Genomic DNA, 17,305 nt, shown 5'->3' on the forward strand with positions numbered 1-17,305 from the left:
TTTTTGATCTTGTCAGTAATAAAGTTTTAATTTATTTTTAAAAAATTATTTACAATATTTAAATATTAGGACTCAGTCCACAAAATTCCACAATTTACAATTATAATTAGAATATAAAAGCAATGATGATTGGGTAAAATGAAAAAGTGATTAAAGAATTATGACATGAAATATTTTGGTAATTTTCAATGTTTTTTAGTTATTGCAACGTGCCATAGGATTTACCTTGGCTTGACGTGCAGGTGTCAGTCTTGACTGTTGTTTGTAAAATTGACCGAAATTGCTTGGGGGCAGGTTTTTCAAAATAATGCAAACAGATAAGTTTTCAAATTAGATTTAAATTTCACGAGGGTTGGACCTCTGTGGAGGTTTCAAGTTGACTTGAAACATGACCGTAATTGCTTGGGAGCAGATTTTTCAAAATAATATAATTCAAAGTTAGATATAAATTGTTTGAGGGTTGGACCTTTGTGGAGGTTTTAAGTTAGGTTATGCGTGACTTGAAAAGAGCAAATCACAAAAAGACATTTCCTTCCATAGAGGAGCACAATGTTATTTTTTCCATTCGGGAAGCGATATTTATGCTTGTTTTTCGTATCCTACATAGCAAACAAAGCTTTTTTCTGATTGGTTGATTGATCGTCACAGATCGCACAAGTTCTTCAGAACGCTTCCATCCAGACGTGTAGGAATTTTCAACGTCCACAACCCGATTAAATACAGATTCTTCGATAGCACCCGATTAAATATAGATTCTTTGATAGCACTCTTATGATTTTTATCCGTTCTATATACACATGAGTAGAATGTGAGAAATAATCTTAAACTATACTCCATAGATGCTATATTGGTTCCCTCAATGGTCAGGAGTAGACTGGCCCCCACAGTTGGTTTACATATTCTTGATTACAGATTGATGACAGCGGTTAGGGTGTGGTCATCTTCGCTAGCCAAAAGTTACGATTCGCTTCTTTTCTCTTCCCTCTTGGCAGATCTCGAATACATTTTGAGGATTCGTGGATCAAGATTTCATTGGCTACAGTTATCAGTAGCTGTATCCAATCAGAAGACTTATCACATGTATATATCGGCGAAATGTAAACAAACATGGCAGCTGACAGAGAGTCTTGTCGCCTCTGCCACGACAACATATTGCCTAAACAACACAGAAGAACCATTTTCGGAGATACTTTTGGAGGCAGTCAACAACTAAGAAAAGCGTTGGGTGATATTCCCCAAATTCACATATCAATTTTGCTATACTGGGCGCAGCCATTTTAGACTCTCCAACATACGTACATGTATAACAAAACGATTCTGATTGGCTAGCGATGACGTCTATGTAAGGGGTGCAACTGTGATATATCACCAGGTGGCATTGCGCGCTAACTCCAAAATGTATTCGAGATCTGCCATGGGTGAAGAGAAGAGAAGTGAATCGTAATCCTTGGCTAGCGAAGATGGGCTGTGATATGCTTTCTAATTTGCATCTAACTAATACATTACTACCTGTATTCATATCTTGAGGACCAATGGTTAAGCTCTGCCCCGTTTCCGTATCCTGAGGGCAACGATATAGCATCCACCGATATATGATATGATCTAACTAGTCTCATTGATCTAAGCTATAGATATATTATCACGTATAGCATTATGTCTACTTGGTGCTGGATGAATGGCATGTTGAGGTGATGTGCCATGTCCACGATGTAAACCTGTATAAAACAATGCATTGTTTCCTTCTGGAGTCTCAGTCGATGTCATGGCGTGAGCACCCATTCCTGATGGGGACAAGAAAGCTGGGTCATCGGCATCCATTGATATAAATAGGTGATCGGTAACTGAAATGCAGAAAAATAAGAACATGTAATTACTAAGTGAAGTCTCTATCAGAGACAGGGAGAGAGAGAGATGGGGTTTAAGTCTTCTCGACACAAACTAGGTCATTTCAGGACTAACATATGGTTCAATTTTATTTCAATAATTTGTTTGTTAGCTAGATGGAAGAACTTTGCTTCTTAGCTAGGTGTAAGACCTGTGTTTGTAAGCTAATGGAAGACCTTTGCTCGTCAGCTAGATGTAAGAACTTTGCTTGTTAGCTAGATTAAGAACTTTGCTTGTTAGCTAGATGTAAGAACTTTGCTTGTTACCTAGTTTAAGACATGGAAGATTTGATTATATTAATAAAACAAACTTACTATTATCTACATGCTGTGGTAAGTCACCATAACCCCCTCTATTGGTTGTCCTGGTAACTGTCTTACGATTTATTTTAGGATTATCTTCTGGTCTTGGATCCGTCCGATCTTGTGTTGTATCTGTCCATAAAGCCTGATGTGTCTCTATACCAGTAACTGGGTCAACTCCTGATTTCATCATGGCTGTTCTGTGACCTTGACCATTATCTGGGGACATAACTCCAGCAGGGACAACAGATGCATTGTTACTATCACCAGGATTTCGAGGTTTAGATTTTCTTCGGTCTGGGCCATGACCATGTGGTATATCTCCATATGGAGTGGAAGAGGAACTAGGTTGACCTGGACTACCATTATGATTTTTATTCTGTTGACTTCCTGGTCGTGATTCTTGCGTAGCCATCATAAAAGAGGTTTTTTGGACTGGACCGTTTTTAGATGGTGTTTCTTGAACAATCCAAGCAGCTTTTCCTGCCATTTGTTGTGGTGCTGTGTTGGGATGTGCACCTGGTGCAGGCATTGTTTGATAAGCATAACTGTAGGTTTGTGTTCCTGGCGGTACTGTTCCTGGTGCAGGCATCATACCATATGGCATTCCATATTGCTGTAAGGGATACATTCCTCCTGGTACACCGTATGGATTGTACCCAGCATTTAAAGGTTGCATCCCTGCAGGATAGGGTTCTTCGGAAACTGGACGGTCAAACAAAGGTTCAAAAGCTTCAGGAGGGAGTGTATCTTTAACTTCTTCTTGTTTTGGTTTCTTTTTCTTCTTTTTCTTAGAATTTGGTGATTTGTGGGAATCTGCATTTTGATTTTGTGGAATGTTTGGATTGGGCACCCTTTCTGATTCACCGTGTTTAGCTTTGGAGTTGATTTCATTCAACTCTGAATCATCTGAAGCTTTATCTGTAGGCTTTTGTGATGGTCCACCAGGGCCTGATCGTCCATGAACGGATGCTGTAACAGTTGCTGGTTCTGGTACTGACATAAAACTACTGGAATCAAAATCAGAAGGTGGGTCAACTTGTCCTCCGGAATTACCATGGTTTTCACCCTTCCCTCTGCTATCCCCTTCCCCAGGACCTGATCGCGATTTAGAAGATTTTAGTTTTACTGCAGTAGCTTCATCAGCCAGATTCTTGGCTTTATTCATGTCATCGTGATGAGATCCTGTACTTTTATTACTACCTCTCCCTGTGTCACCTCTTCGTAACGATCCTCTTGTAGGGGAACCATCCTCTCCCCTTCTTGATGACCCCCTAGTAGGATCCCCCCTCTTAAAGAACTCATTCCCACTGTCTTTTTTCTTCAAATATGCAGGAGTCGCTACATTTTCATAAGCATCATCACCTCCATTAGATAGAAGTCTATTGTCTTTATTTTTATTATCATCACTTTCAAAAACATCATCAATTAATGTTTCTTTACTATCGCCACCGTCACCTCTTGCACTTTGACCTCTGCCCCTTGGCCCTTGCCCTTGACGTATCTCATTGTTTAGCAACTGCTTTAAATCAGTCTGTTCTTTCTGATAGGTGGCAGCAGGATCCCCATTTTTAGACGTAGTTACGACAACTCCATTAGTAGTTCCATTTCGTCCATATGATCTACGACCAAGAAACTGGGGACCATCGGTTCTTCTGGGAATAGATGGATCGTATTTACCACTAACTGCTGTATTCCATACCGATGGATCTTTATGATCCAGTCCAGAAGCAACCGAAGAAGTAACCATGCTGTCTGAATTTCCCACACCGAAATTCTCTTTCCCTTCCTTGTCGTCGTCGTCATTTTTTCCAGTCCAACCAGTGTAGTCGTAGAGTCTTCCTGATTTCCAACACCAGACCAACAGAAACATCAGGAGAACAAGCGCCAACAAACCAATAATAATACCAACTATTGCACCAACTGGTAAATTGGCTCCACCTTGAAATATTGATGATTCACCATCATCCTCTGAAAATAGAAATAATTGAGAAATTGAGTACATGTACATCGTTAGAGGCAGCGATCCAGCTCTGTAACGGAGAATGTAAAAGATATTAAATGAAAATGAACAGCAGGTCTTTATTGATATTGTAGCTCAGACCTAGGACATTCTTCTCCAGAGGCCAGTGCCTTATAACCAGTGCTTTCTAATAAGAGTGCCATACAACAATGGCCTCGATTTCTAACAAGAGTGCTTTACCTCCACGGAACCCCGCTTTCCAACAAAAGACATAGACAATGATGACCTGTACTTTAATACTCTGTTCTGAAATTTATTTTTTAATATATATACACTTCAAAAAAAGAAATGCACAGCCCATTTTTCATCATTTTTGTATTTGAACGAGATCGTTGTCTCCATAAATCTTACTTGTTTTTAATGTCATTATGTAAGGATAAAATAAATTCATGATTGGTTTTAAATGTACGGTCACTAATTATGATGGGTCATACTTTTTGCAGAAATTCGTTTTCGCTTGATTGTGCCAAGACACACGAGTTTAAATACTTCCCAAATCTAAGGCCTTTAAAATCCTGGGGTTCTCGGTTTCAAAATCAGTTGCAGATGTAAACATTTAACGATCCAAGTGATAACACATCTGAACTATGACCAACGCAACTGCGCTATCGGTCGGTTAGAAGCAGGTGAATCCCAGATAGATGTAGTCAGGCGTCTGAATGTTTCCCAGAGTACCATTTCTCGCCTCTGGGATACGTGACCGCCCAAGCTCAGGCCAAACAAGAGTGACCCCACCTGCCCTGGATTGTCACATCCAGTTACGTCATTTGGGAAACGGTTCACAACAGCGACCTCTACTGCAGCAGCAATTCCTGCACTAAGTAGGATCTCAGACCAGACAGTCCATAAACGCCTACATGAAACTGGATTACGAGCCAGAGTTCCCGTTAGAGCTTTTGTTTTGAAATACATGTACGCAGACACCATCAAATCCGACTTCAATGGGTTCAGACACACAAGGTATGGCCACAGCAACGCTGGAGAACAGTTTGGTTCAGCGATGATTTGCGGTTACTGTTACAACGACGTGATGGTAGAGCGCAGGTATACCGACGACGAAATGTCATTGTGCGTTTCTTTTTTTGAAATATACCCCATGTTGGCAACCCTTCTTCCAGTCTTGCTTGCTATGTTTCTCACAGTTTTCCCACCAAAATTCGTGCGTGCTGTATCATAAGGCCTGTCATTGAGTCAACTGGCGTGGTTTCGAATCCCTGGTTATATGTGACAAGGAGTAGGGTCACCTGTCCAATCTCGTGGGTTTTCTCCGGGTCCTCCGGTTTCCTCCCACTGCTAAAGACCCCTACCCCTACGCGCAAGCGAAATATTGAAATAAAATTAAACCATATGTTAGTCCCGAAATGACCTAGTTTGTGTCGTGTGGACGTTAAACTCTCTCTCTCTCTCTCTCTCTCTCTCTCTCTCTCTCACTCACTCACTCACTCACTCACACACACCAAAATTATCCCTATATCGATTTGTAGAATATTGCAGAAAAACAAATTGTGTGACAAACAAGGCTATCCTGAATAGCTACAAACATAAAATATGGGTAATCACCACACGTAGAATCTTCTTATAATCTCTTTTTATTAGCAGACGAACAATATTTTCACCATCTTTAATAAATTAAATTAACTGTTTGAAGTTTTAGGGAAGAACCCCCAGATTAAAAAGACCGACTGTCATCTTACTTATTGTGTTTCAACAAATTGGATAGAAATACAATTTCCAAGACTCAGGAGAGTTTTGATTGGACGATAAAAATAGACACATTCCATCAAAAACCCAAGTAATCCCTCTCAGTACGGCAATGGTTTAGGAATATGAGAATCAACTGACTTACTGTAGGCTCTTATATTAAGGTTGAAGACATAAGCATTTTCCTCAAGATTGTATGGTCTAGACAATCTTATCGTGGCAAAATTACTTTCTGTATAAAGCGTGTCTGTACTCATACTGCGACATGATAACTGGCGCTGAAATCAAACAAAATATTTGAACATTATATTTAAACATCCATTATGCAAGAGCTAAATCTGATTATTGCAAGTCTTTATTTAGGCTTCAGATGTCAAAGAAATTATAAATTAGATCTTTATTTACACAACAAGTACAAAATCAACTCTGTAGACCCACGGATGGTTTTGGAGCTTGGATTTAAACAGGATTTCGTTGACTGATTTAATTCTAAATGGCGTCGTGAGTGGAGATTAACCGTTACGTTGACGTCATACTCCCGGATCGAGGCTAAATGATAGAGTGTATGAAGCGAGGCCGCTGTTGAACAATGCCTTAACAAATGACATCTAAACTAATTAAAGTGCAATAAACTAAACACAGATAATGACAAATTATACAATTCCTGGAGACCGTGTGATACAGACGGAGAGGTCTTCTGTCTTAATAATATCAATAAAAATATTTTTATTTCCCCAATAGGCACGACGCCACTGGTGTATACCTATAGATTTATCATAATTGTATTATAATATTATGTCCTATATTCAATTGATTTAATGCATGCCCAAAATACAAGTAAGAATGAAAATTTACCCTCTCACTCATTTTGTTCAATTGTTATAAAAATCCAAAAAGGTAAAACACAAATTCGGATATGATGACAGCAGACAAAAGACAGCAGAGATTATGTAGGTGGAGTTAACACCTGTCAATCAAACAATCGGCCATACTAAGAATCAGTGAAGATGGAATTCAATCCCATTTCTAGTCAAAAATTACACTGGTGATAACTATGTTCAAAATAAAGTAATTTGACTGAAACTTTCAATATATTCTTCTTTCATCATCTATTTTTGAACTGTTATAGCAAGAATGGCTAACTCCTTATAAAAATCTCCTATAATGTATCTTTAAAACCAAATTCCTTTGTCCTGCTAGAAATAAAACTTTTGGAGTGATAAATGGAAAATCTCTTTCAAAATTTTGCTAGTTTTGAGGTCGCATGTTCGATCCCTGCATCGGCCGGACAAGTTCATCAGGATTTTCTGACGTGGTTTGCCCTTGTCAGTGGTGCAGGATGGAGGGCCTGACAGGAATTCGATATAATAGTAGGCCTTAGTGCTGCTGTCCGGAAAAAATTTCCCTCATATCACCCTGTATGGCATATGCCCGTCTTCATTAGCCCAGTAGGACGTTAAACAACATTTCATTTCACTATGCGTAACGGCTGAAGCCAAATTACGTTTATACTCAAGGGAGATAATCTATTTTTGCCAGAATATCAATAGAGAGAGAGAGAGAAATGGGGTTCAACATCCACTCAACACAAACTAGGTCATTTCGGGACTTACACATGGTTAAATTTTATTTCAATAATTCGCTTTCGCCGTAAGCTTGTTTCATTAGGAGACATTTGAGAGACAGACAGAGACACAGAGATGGGGTTTAACATCCACTCTACACATATTAGGTCATATCAGGACTAACATATGGTTCAAGTTTATTTCAATAATTCACTTGCGGGTCTTTAGCAGTAGTAGGAAACCGGAGAAACACCCAAAATGTTGGACAGGCTACCCTACTCCTTGTCACATACAAGCAGTGAATCGAAACTCTTGACTCAATGCCAGGCCTTATGATCCAATGCAAATGCCTTAGACCATTCCGTCACCCAAACCCCCTACATTTTATAGTTACACGAATCTTGTAGATGTTATCAATATTTATATCTTAAAAAAAACAAACAACCTATGTATAGTTGGCTAAATCTCTCCTGTTGATATTCGGGGGGTTGGATGGTCGAATGGTTAGCACCTGCGCGCTGTATCATAAGGCCTGTCATTGAGTCAACTGGCGTGGTTTTGATTCCTCAGTTGTACGTGACAAGGAGTAGGTCGCCTGTCCAACCTCGTGGATTTTCTCCAGGTCTTCCGGTTTCCTCCCACTGCTAAAGACCCGCAAGTGAATTATTGAAATAAACTTGAACCATATGTTAGTCCTGATATGACCTAATATGTGTAGAGTGGATGTTAAACCCCATCTCTGTGTCTCTGTCTGTCTCTCAATTGTCTCCTAATGAAACAAGCTTACGGCGAAAGCATTAGTCTTGAAGCGCGAACATGATGCAATAAATGCCTGAATTTCTGCTTTGGTCTGAAAATATCCCCTCCCCCCCCCCCCCCCAGATTTGTACTTCACCAGAAAAACAAGCCAACAGTGAGGCTGATGTCCCCCGCCGAAATCCAAAAATAAATAGATGACACATATTAATTAATTGCACATTTATTTTTTTCAAAAGTTTCCAGCAATCAAACTACAAATGTCATTACTAAAAGGCCCAGGTTCATTAGTCAACGGTATCAGCTTACCAGTGTTAGTCAAGGTAATGATATAATAAAGTTATAGTGTCCCAAAGCATCAACCAATCAAATTGTTTATCTCTGCTTACCCTAAGCGGAACGGACAGACAAACAGACAGACGGACGAACCCATTTTAATAGTTCCCTGCTTTCTTCGAAAGGCGGGGGACAATAAGCATGAACATTTACTCAATTCGAAGATCAACCAATCAAATTGTTTATCTCTGCTTACCATAAGCGGAACGGACAGACAGACAAACAGACAGACGGACGAACCCATTTTAATAGTTCCCTGCTTTCTTCGAAAGGCGGGGGACAATCAAAGTAGGAGAGTTATTGTTTTCCAAAGTCTCGACCAATCAAATTGCGTATCGCTCTGCTTACCCTGAGCAGAAAATGCTCATTATCAAACTTAGTCAAGGTATTACTGTAATGAAACTATACACCAAGTTTCATCAATCTCACTTAATTAGAACTAAAGTTATCGTGTCCCAAAGCATCAACCAATCAAATTGCTTATCTCGGCTTACCCTAAGCGGAAAATGCTCATCTTCGAACTCCATCAAGGCATTGACCTAATCAACACATACACCAAGTTTGAACATTCTAGCTCAATTAGGAAGAGAGTTATCGTGCCCCAAAGTATCAACCAATCAAATTGCTTATCTCTGCTTACCCTAAGCGGAAAATGCTCATCTTCGAACTCCATCAAGGCATTGACCTAATAAACACATACACCAAGTTTGAACATTCTAGCTCAATTAAAAGTTATCGTGTCCCAAAGCATCAAACAATCAAATTGCTTATCTCTGCTTACCCTAAGCGGAAAATGCTCATCTTCGAACTCCATCAAGGCATTGACCTAATCAACACATACACCAAGTTTGAACATTCTAGCCCAATTAGGAAGAGAGTTATCGTGTCCCAAAGCATCAGCCAATCAAATTGCTTATCTCTGCTTACCCTAAGCGGAAAATGCTCATCTTCGAACTCCATCAAGGCATTGACCTAATAAACACATACACCAAGTTTGAACATTCTAGCTCAATTAGGAAGAGAGTTATTGTGTCCCAAAAAGTGTGACGGACAGACAGACGGACAGACAGACGGACAGACAGACAGACAGACAGACAGACAGACAGACAGACAGACAGACAGACAGACAGACAGACAGACAGACAGACAGACAGACGGACGAACCCATTTTAATAGTCCCCTGCTTTCTTCGAAAGGCGGGGGACAAATAAATACTTACCAAATAATTTCCAAAGGCTCCTTTACCATTAAAGACATCTAGCTTGACGGCACAGTTCTGGATGTCGATGGCCTCGATAATAATCTGAAGTCGATATGCTCCGTCTGTATAGCCGGATTCTAGATTAACAATACATTCGACAGGAATTGTAGCGGGGACGAACGATGCTCTACCATTTATAACTAGGTCAGTATCAAACACAGGTAAAGTCTGACCACAGATAAATTCCAAATCATCTGAAAAGAAACATAGCCAAGAAATGAGTGAGAGAGAGAGAGAAATGGGGTTTAACTTCCACTTGACACAAACTAGGTCATTTCGGGACTAACATATGGTTTAATTTTATTTACATAATTCGCTTGCGCGTAGGGGTCTTTAGCAGTGGGAGGAAACCTGACACAGAGAAAACCCACGAGGTTGGAGAGGCGACCCTACTCCTTGTCACGTACAACCGGGGATTCGAAACCACGCCAGTCGACTCAATGACAGACTTTATGATACAGCGCGCGCACACTAACGATTCAGCCATCCCCCCTCCCCCCCGAAATGAAATGAGGTTTATCTTCTTACATTCCTGGGGGGAATGGATGGCCGAATGGTTAACATGTGCACGCTGTATTATAAGGTCTGTCATTGAGTCATCTGGCATGGTTTTGATTCCCCAGCTGTACGTGATAAAGAGTAGGGTCGCCTGTCCAACCTCCTAGGTTTTCTCAGGGTCCTCCGGTTTCCTCCCACTACTAAAGACCCCTACGGGCAAGCGAAATGAAATGAAATTAAATGGGGTTTAACGTCCTACTGTTCTTCTCCTATACTGGGCTAATGAAGACGGGCATACGCCATAGGCGTATGCGCGCTATGAGGTAAATTTTGCCCGGGCAGTGTCACTATCGCCTACTCTTATATCGAATTCCAACTGCCAAGGGATCTTTAACGTGCATTCCAATGTATACACGGGACCTCGGTTTTTCGTATCATCCGAAGGACTGGACAGCAGTCATTGCCAGGACCTCCGTTCTGCGCCACTGACAAGGGGAAACCACGTCTGAAAATCCTGATGAACTTTCTCGGGCGGCAATGCAGGGATCGAACACCCGACCTCCATGCTAACTCGCAAGCGTCTAACCCACCTAGTCACTGTGATCCCCATGGGCAAATGAATTATTGAAATAAAATTGAACCATGTGTTAGTTCCGAAATGACCTAGTTTGTGTCGAGCGGACATTAAACCCCATCTCTCTCTCTCTTACTTCCGTTACTGTACCAAACAGACTAGCGAAATATTTTTTAAAGATACATTAGCTAAGATTTTCATAACGAGTTGTTCATTCTTGCTATAATAATTCAAAAATAGATGATAAAAAAGAAAATATTGAAAATTTCAGTACATTATTTTATTCTGAACGGAGTTGTCACTGTTAGAAGTTTGGACTAGAAATACATGTAGGCATCAACTGTCTCCGCACCGTCTCCCATAGTTGCCAATCGTTAGATTGACAGACAATACCTCCACCCACATATTCTCAATTATCAAGTAACATTCATTGCAAATGTCATTTTTATTGAAGATTACACCAAAATGTTGGGTCAGTTAGTTAGAATTATCACTTACAATTTCTTTGTCCCCATGACGATGATATCAGAAAAACGACACCCAAGAACACCAACAGCATCTTGTTTGTATTCACATATAAAACCATTCTTTCTTTTATTCATGTCACATGAAATGAAGATCTACCATTTCTAAATAATAAAATAAAAATATTGTTTTTTATACAGTAACACCACATGTCTTTTTTAATTGTGAAATGAAAATGAAATGAAATGAAATGAAATGAAATGGAGTTTAATGTGCTACTGTTCTGCTCCGAACTGGGCTAATGAAGACGGGCATACGCCATACAGTGTGCTATGAGGGAAATTTTGCCCGGACAGCGGCACTACGGCCTACTCTTATATCGAATTCCAACTGTCAAGGGATTACGTACACGCCAATGTGTACACGGGACCTCTGTTTTTCATCGGATGGAACTGTCTATTAGTTAATGGACAATAAAAAAAAATGTCTATTAATTAGTTAATGGACAATAAGGAAGGACAAGGTAAAGTGACACCTTGCCATAATCAAACTCCAACCATCAAGACTTGAAATCTGAATTTTTTTTTATCAAAACTTAGTTATAGGACCTCATAGTTTTCAAATATTTTGTAAACAAAAGGTCATTTTGTCTCATGCACTACTTTCACTGCAGATGTATGGTGTACCACTAGTGGCATAGTGAACAGCAATATTTCCCCTATGATATGAGGTACACAAAGCTATGAATGTGACTGCATTTAACATATCGTGTGCTACATTATAGCCTTCATATTCCTGATTTGACATCTGATTACAATAATAGCAGTCTTTTTTAGGTGAGGGGGGGGGGGATTTTTCATGACTTGAATGCAGGGGTATATTACAATGTATGTATGTCTGCTAAGGCTCATTACATGTATATAGTGATACCATAATGATGAATGTATTATTTGTGTGTAGATAGAGACAGAGAGAGGTTTAATTATGTCCACTGGATACAAACTACTGTAGGTCATTTCGGGACTAACTCATAGTTCAAATTTATTTCAATAATTCGCTTGTGCATAGGTGTCTTTTGCAGTGGGAGGACCCGGAGAAAACAGACCCGGGGAAAACCGACAAGGTTAGACAGGTAGCCCTACTGCCTGTCACATACAAGCAGAGAACTGAAACTACGCCCCTTGACTCAATGACAGACACGTGTTAACCTTTCGGCCACCCAATTTACTTTAAAAGCATTCATCTTATGTACAGGTATGTACATCAAATGGAATAATCCACATTATTTACAATTTGTTATACCCACCTGTTATTACATAAGTCAACAAATCCTAAATCACATTTCAGTTCTGGCATTCACTAGACAAGTATTCCTATATTTCTGAAAAATACAAATTTTAAAGGTGTATGTTTCAATTCTTTTCCAAATCCAACACATACACAAATTCTATAATTAAACATCAATATACATGTACATGTGATATCAGATGTTCTAGTTAATTAGATGCTGATATACATGAATCACAACCATTCACAGATGTAGAATGTACGTCTTCTAGAAGGGTTGGTACGATGTAGATTTGTAAACTTGCCCACAGGGTTTGTGTAATATTGATATTGTGGGCATACCCTGCCCATGCATAACACTCATCACTATGCAAAAGAGTAACTTTACTGTCTAGATAGGGAATGTTCTTGATTGGCATGTACATGTATGTGATGGTTGCTTTACGTATGCTAGAATTAAAAAAAAACGGTTCTGATATAGATATTTAAGACAAAATAAACATTTTACCATTGGTACACGAATCGTGTACCATAATGCATTTCAGTGCCATTTGTAACATGGGACTCGAAGAACGAGGCTAGACATACTCCACAAGTCATGTTAAGCGGTGACGTCATATTCTTATCTGGAGAGCCTGCACAATAAATACTATTATTGTAGACTGGAATAACCAGATGCTAGAGATTGCCATTGAATGCAGACTTCTGGAATATTTCGCCGAACATAATTGATTTGAAATTTGAGTAAAAACAGAAAAGATAGAATGTAAATCAGTTTATATACATTCATATTACATTATTATATGCATTGCTACCCATCTGTGTCAATTTCTAGGTCTCAAATATTAGGAATTTACCTCCTTTAAAGCAACACGTTCACCATAATCTGCGTAGATTATCTTGTCCAATTCTGTAAAATAAGAATAAAAATGTACGGTATATCAATGAAAAGTTTATATGAAACAAATCTTAAATAAACGACACAGAAGTATAATTATTATATAATAATTTCAAACATAAAAAACCCAACAAACCATGTTTTAAAGTAGCTTTAAGTCTCTAACTCAATATCATCCAAAGTCTTACACATTTAAAACACAAATTATTTGTCAATTTAAATCAACATTGATGTTGCGATCTTACCGGAAAAAGATGGGATTCTGATATCCAATATCTAAGACAAAATAAAAAAAATACCATTGATACACGAATCATGTACCATAGTGCATTTCAGTGTCATTTGTAACATGTGACAACTCCTGTCAAACGGTGACGCCATATTTTATCTGGAGAGCATGCGCAATAGACTGGAATAACCAGATGCTAGAAATTGACATTCGGTTGAGACTCATGCCGTATTTCGCTGGACATAACTGATTTGAAATTGAATGTAAAACAGTTTATGTACAATTAGATTATATATGTGTTGCGACCCATTTGGGTCAATTTCTAGGTCTGAAATATTAGCGATTTAGCTCCATTAAATAAATAAAATAAGACACAAAAACTAATTTAATATTAATATAGAGGAAAAAACTTGAAAATTTTAACTTAAGTGTGTACTTAAAATTACCAATATGAAAATAAAATTTATTCAACGAATTTGAAATCACTTGACGACGAAACCACATGTACCAACTTTTTTGACAGTTCGTCCCATCTTTCTAAAAAGACCCACATCTCCAGGGATCGACTATCCTATCGCACACGACATCGATGCTACATGATGCCACAGTACCTTTCAAATTTTCTCCTGGCGATTTTTCGTGCTTCAGTGATATGTCAACAGAGGGTCACTGGAGAAGAAGGCGGAGACGAAAAAACAAAATGGCTAAAGCACATACGAGTATGTACCTAACGTAATGAAATACGTATTACATTAATAGAGAGAGGTTAATTGAAAAAGCGAGTCTCGACGGTTGTTGTACACGCCATGGGATAATAGTTGAGTGTGATAAGTAACGTCAGAAAGTTCAAATAATTCTTGTAGGTGTAACCGTGTTTGTTGGACATTTTGCTATATTTTCACCATAAATTTACGCCTCAGTAATCACAAGATCAGTTTAAAGGGTCAGTGGTGGTAAAAAAATGGTCTGTGAGTAATGTTTTTTCTTTTAGACTTTTGTATCCAAGGGCCATTGTTGTGGTTTTTGAAATAATTTTTTCATCTTTTCAGGTGTTGTGACAAAATGGTGTCACTTTACCTTGCCCTTAATGGGCAATACAAATGTATATTAGTAAATGACCAATACAAACACCTATAGTAATGGGCAATACAAATGTATATTATTAAATGGACAAATGTATATTAATAAGTGGACAATACAAATATATATAAGTAAATAGGCAATAAAGTGTCTTCTAGTAAATGGACAATAAAAATGATATTATTATAATATTGTGATGTCCTATCAAAAATCGAATCCTGCCATGGGCTTTATTCAATTCGTGTACCAACGGTAAAATGTTTATTTTGTCTTAAATATTGGATATCAGAAACCCATCTTTTCTCGGTAAGATCACAACATCAATGACAAATAATTTGTGTTTTCGATGTTGAAGATTTTGAATGATATTGAGTAGGAGACTTAGCTACTTTAAAATACTGGTGTAATTTTATACATTGTAATCGACGAGTTCAGGTGGTGCGAATTTTCGTAGATTATCAGAGGTAGCCGAAGCATCGTTCTACACTATGACACTCATGACATGAAATCCGTCATCAGTGAAAACAGTCTCATGAATTAATCTGCAATTTAAAACCCGATGGGACCCAGGTGTGTGAACTCCGCTCACCTGTAAATTAACTCACCTGTCTGAGAGCTTATCATTCCTTATAACTGTAAATAAATATCTTCGTAAAACGGTTTTAAAACCTTATATTATTGTTCTATTGTTGATGTTGTCGGCCATTTTAATCTAAGTTGACCTACATAAACTCAAACGACAGTTACCTGGCCAGACTAAACCACTCGATAAACTGTTATCGGTAAAAACCATAAAAGTTAAAACCCATGTCATTTCCAAATATAGACTGTTAGTTATCGATTGCTTGTAAATCAACTTGTATCGTGCTACTAATTAAAATTTAATCTCGATAAATTTATTTTTGATGGTTTGTATTTTATTTATAATTGTTGAACGATATATTGAGGAGCGGGATCAACCGTGGGAAAATTCTATTTCTTGGTGACTAAAGGGGAACAACTCTACAAAGGGGTGATTCAGGAGATTACCTGAACTACATTGCTATTCTTTCAAATAGTAAAGTGAATTAACGTAACTAGCTGTTATATTATAGTCTATTTGTTTATTAGCATAACAGATCACGTGGTTTATGGAACTGGAAATACACGTGACACAGTTCTATTGAATACGAAATGAAACGGGGTTTAACGTCCTACTGTTCTGCGCCTAACTGGGCTAATGAAGACGGGCATACGCCATACAGTGTGCCATGAGGGACATTTTGCCCGGACAGCGGCACTACGGCCTACTCTTATATCGAATTCAAACCATGAACGGGGCCTCGGTTTTTCGTCCAATCCGAACGACTAGACAGCTGTTCTTGTCAGGTCCCCTTTCCTGCATCACTGACAAGGGAGAAAGGAACTACGTGGGAAAATCTGGATGAACTTTCTCGGCCAATGCAGGGGTCGAACACCCGACCTCTAGGCTAGCGAGCCAGCGCCTTACCCACTTATAGCCATCTTGATCCCATTGAATAAAGTCAATGTTCATTACAATCAGATTAAAACACAGATCCTATTTCGTTTAGTTTTTTTTGTAGTTGAAAACTTCGTTTTACTTGTATTTCTTACTTAAAGGAGCTAAATCGCTAATATTTGGGACCTAGAAATTGATAATCAGTTATGTTCAGCGAAATACACCAGAAGTCTTATATGTGAATGGCAATCTTTAGCGTCTGGTTTTTCCAGTCTACACCGATGGTATTTATTGCGCATGCTCTCCAGATAAGAATATAGCGTCACCATTTGACATGACTTGTGGAATATGTCGAGTCCTGTTCTTTGAGTCCCTTGTTCCAAATGGCGCTGAAACGCATTATGGTACAAGATTCATATTCGTGTACCAATGGTAAAATGTTTATTTTGTCTTAAATATTGGATATCAGAAACCAACCCTTTTCCTTGTAAGATCTCAACATCAATGTTAATTTAAATTGACAAATAATTCGTGTTTTCAATGTCGAAGATTTTTGATGATATTGAGTTAGAGACTTAGCTACTTTAAGGACCTGGAAAAGTTATTACATGTATATAACCCGCGTTCTGGATGATGTGAGGGATTAGCTAATGAATCGGCCCGTTACGGCGACTTCTTGGCGTGTCATGCACGGAACTGTAGGTAAACTACTAGAAACGTCAACATTGATTAAGGAACGCCTGACGTTATAGGGTCAAAAACCGCTCGTATGACCTCTGACGCGACTTTCCATTACAACTAGACAGATTTGCATGTAGTGTGGAGGCCATCATAAGTATAATAAGAAAACGAAACGAAATATAGATCTGTATTTTAATTAGGAATGGTAGTTTATTGTATATGTAATAATGTGATTGTGTAATTTATGCAATAAATTTATCTTATGTTATCTTATTACATGATAAAATATAAAATGTGATTGTTATG

General features: G+C 38.5%; 1 protein-coding gene across 1 annotated transcript; it reads right to left on the reverse strand.

Moving 5' to 3' along the window:
- LOC126827516 (uncharacterized) lies at nt 1-15,603 on the reverse strand. The gene is made up of 8 exons (XM_050556941.2): nt 15,465-15,603; nt 13,510-13,562; nt 12,672-12,746; nt 11,399-11,529; nt 9,787-10,022; nt 6,056-6,188; nt 2,199-4,157; nt 1-1,841 (listed from the first exon to the last, which is right to left on the reverse strand). Exons 4-8 carry the CDS (start codon nt 11,484-11,486, stop codon nt 1,621-1,623), a joined length of 2,637 nt encoding a protein of 878 aa, XP_050412898.1. The 5' UTR covers nt 11,487-11,529; nt 12,672-12,746; nt 13,510-13,562; nt 15,465-15,603; the 3' UTR covers nt 1-1,620.
- Nucleotides 15,604-17,305: the final 1,702 nt, after the last annotated feature.

The sequence above is a fragment of the Patella vulgata genome, chromosome 7 (genome assembly GCF_932274485.2).
Source record: "Patella vulgata chromosome 7, xgPatVulg1.2, whole genome shotgun sequence".
Classification (NCBI taxonomy): domain Eukaryota; kingdom Metazoa; phylum Mollusca; class Gastropoda; family Patellidae; genus Patella; species Patella vulgata.

Coding starts and splice junctions, on each gene's coding strand:
- LOC126827516 (XM_050556941.2), bottom strand. CDS start 11,486: ATGGTTTTATATGTGAATACAAACAAGATGCTGTTGGTGTTCTTGGGT. Junction 10,023..11,398: donor GTCATGGGGACAAAGAAATT/GTAAGTGATAAT, acceptor GTTTCTTTTCAG/ATGATTTGGAATTTATCTGT. Junction 4,158..6,055: donor CCTTAATATAAGAGCCTACA/GTAAGTCAGTTG, acceptor TTCTATTTTCAG/AGGATGATGGTGAATCATCA.